Source organism: Limulus polyphemus, unplaced genomic scaffold, assembly GCF_000517525.1.
Source record: "Limulus polyphemus unplaced genomic scaffold, Limulus_polyphemus-2.1.2 Scaffold2510, whole genome shotgun sequence".
NCBI lineage: Eukaryota > Metazoa > Arthropoda > Merostomata > Xiphosura > Limulidae > Limulus > Limulus polyphemus.
Window position 1 is genome coordinate 107,337 of NW_013668120.1, and position 3,224 is coordinate 110,560.

General features: G+C 30.6%; 1 protein-coding gene across 3 annotated transcripts in view; it reads left to right on the plus strand.

The window, feature by feature from the left end:
- LOC106467158 (protein ced-11-like) overlaps positions 1-3,224 on the plus strand; it is a 51,628-nt gene that overhangs the window by 5,224 nt on the left and 43,180 nt on the right. For all 3 annotated transcript variants that reach the window (XM_022395291.1, XM_022395292.1, XM_022395293.1), the window contains exon 2: positions 2,116-2,319. In XM_022395291.1, coding sequence (XP_022250999.1) covers positions 2,116-2,319 — 204 coding nt within the window. The remainder of the gene's footprint in view (positions 1-2,115; positions 2,320-3,224) is intronic.

The following is a 3,224-nucleotide window of genomic DNA, read 5'->3' on the forward strand; positions in this document are numbered from 1 at the left end:
TAGCGCAGATAGCCCTCGTGTAGCTTTGCGCGAAATTCAAAAACAAACAAACTTTCCATCAAACCTTCCTCTTGGAGCGCTCGATCAGCCTGATTATACTTTTCGAGCTGAGGATCTTTGGTTTGTCATTAAACTGCTTAGTTCGCATCATAACTAACTGTAAAACTTTTCAAAGAAAGCATCTTAGTTTTCGTCTGATTTTTGCAAACGAATTTCTGATAAGCTTGAATCATATTCAGCATTGGTCTTTCCTCCCACTGACATACTGCTTTCGAAGGTTTGTGTCTAAGTAGTTTTGTGAGTTATATTTTTTATTCTGAACTCAGTAAACTGAAATTATAGTTATGAATAAAGCCGCAGGAGGACAAATTTAATGTTTGCTAGACTTTAAACATTAGCCATGGTATGAGAAAACATTTTTAGGCATCCATATAGCAAGAAAAAGATTTTACGACGTATCTAATACAAAGTTTGCAATTCAGGTTCATTTTGTGTAGAAATTAGAAAATCTCATATTTATCGAAGCGTCAATAGTGAAATATATATTATACATAGATCAAACACCAAAACAGATGAGAAAATATATGTTAAAAACGGAGCAAAGTTTTATACAGGTTTACTTACACAAGAGGTCACTTTTGCGTTTCTTCAAATTTGTTGATCAAAATCATGTGATCGAGTTGACAGCAGTATTTAAATTACGGTAAATGAACCGGTGTTGAAGGAACAAACTCATATTTTAGGTTTACAAAAATGTTTTGGAGGGTGTTATTAAAAATTGTCAACAGTTATGACAGATTTAAGTGTTTTTGAATACTTATACCAAAATTTGTATGAAAAACAATTCTTAAAAAATGTTAACAGCTGTAACTTTTAATATGTATTTAGTTGTTTTTTTTTTAAGGTAATGAAAAGGGGAGTTTAATAAACCAGGCTTCTCGAAAGTAGAAACTTAAACTACAAATTGTACTATACTATAACTATCAAACCGGTAGCATTGCAAATATAATTGTAATTTGTACATATGTGAATTTTGTATAGTGTAGGTCTATCCAACTTTCAAGTTCATGGCAGACGTTTCTTTTCCGAAGGTCATTGTACTATAGTTGTTTATGTCCTAAAAATTAAATTCTAGAACTAAGAATAGAAGTTATAACTAGAAACATAATGTTACATTAATGTAACAAGTTGTATGAGTATCTTTTTAATTTTTATTTAATTTCACTTTCCCATTGCTATATCACTTATAATTTATAAGTATCAAACTCTGTTGACAGCTGTTAACAATAACATTGCAGTAGCCACTCATATTATCTTAATACTGTTAGTACATCAAGTAGAATTACTTGAAAGTATCCTTATGCAATCTAGATATAAAAAGTTGTACAATCACTCTTGGTACTGATAGTCCATTCTCAGTCTGATAAAAAAACAACAACTAAGAATCTGTTATTTAATGTGTTATGCCTATGAAAATTTAATTTCCATTTGTATTTAAATATTCAAGTGGCCTTACATGTGCATTACTGATACATTTTACTTGTGATTAGCTACTGTATTATCTCATACAGCCAATTATCCACATTAGAATTCTCATCTTGGTTACTGTCTTAATGTTGTAATTCTCATTTATAGAATTAAAAGAAATCTACACTTCAGATTGCATTTTTCTAAGGTTTAGTTATTTTGATTTTGAAAGATCAGGGATATATTCTTTATTCTAGTTCCAGACTAACCTATATATAATCTTCAGTATGAATGATGAAACAAAGCAGAAAGAGTTAAAATTGAAATTGTTTGCATTGGCCTGAAATAGCATGTAATTTATAAACATGTAGAAATAAAATTGTTTAAAGTTGTTTAACATTGCATGCTGTTAATATTTAAAAGCCAGTTTAGTAAGATTGATTCCCAATAAGTCATTTGTTTTAGTTTTCTTTTGAATGATTATATGTGAAAGAAGAGTACATTTTTGATGTTACTTTATAAAAAAAATAATTTTCAAGGTTGTAAAAACTTAGTATTAATTGGTTTTAGAGAGACATTCAAAATTTGGTGCTGTAATTTTGCATTTTAAGAGTAATGTGAATTGACAGTATTTTAAATTAATTATAGGTAGATGAAACACTTGGTAAAGCTATAGATAAACCAGTTCAGGAACTTAGTTCCACTTCAAAACAAGCTGATGAGGAGGATTTAGTCTTACGGCGACAGAGGAATAATGTGTCAAGACTCAGCAGGAACGAAGTTCCAGTTCCTCGATATATTGCAGGAAAGGGGTCAGTTTCGTTCTGGAAGAATTTTGAGTATGAGCAACAGGTATTTACTTAAAGTACTTAAGTCTTACATTTTAATGAATAAAGATGTTTTAATAGGAATACATTAAGCTACGGGGTCTTTTAATCCAGGAGCCCCAATTTAAAACTTGTAGTGAATTTTTGGGTTTAGGTTAGTTATTGTCAAACTTTACCCCTTAACTCTGTTTTTTATTTTTCTCTCACATATTTTATATTGGATAACTGATGCTTAAACCGAAGATAAATCTTTACCACTTACAAAGCTATAAATATCTGTTGTTATAGAATTAACTTTTGTTTATAGTCATCAGGGATTATCTTAAATATTTGAAGGGATTTCATAATCAATAACTTGTGTGATGTTGCATAATGAGACTGGTAATAATATTAATTGCACCTTTCTTTACTTACACATTTACCACTGAGAAGAGTGCACGTATTACATATTACAGCTTCTGCTGATGAGACATTTCATTCAATACCAGAGCTTTTGAGGCGTGCTGGGTTAAGAAACACCATTTACTTCAGCCGGTATATATCATTAGTCACGATGTCTCATACATTTCTAACAAAAATGGTGTTTTATCTGCTTATGGATGTGGTAGTATAATCATATCGTTGATAGGACTATGTAAAAATACACAAGTTATAGTGTGTATAATGGCTAATCATGATCTGTTGATCATTGCAATAAAACTGATCACTTGAGTCACTTGCCTTATACAGGTTTCCAATAAGAAAAGCATATAATAACATTGCAAATGTATTCTTTGTACCGTCACATGCCACTGTTAAGTTCTTACACTCAGTATCAGACTTCACCAGCCGAGTTGCATTATGACAACTACGGTTAAGAGTTTTTCTGATCTCTAATTGCTTAAAAAATCTTTTTTTTTTTAGTGCATGTGGATGGTACAATGAAGTTAA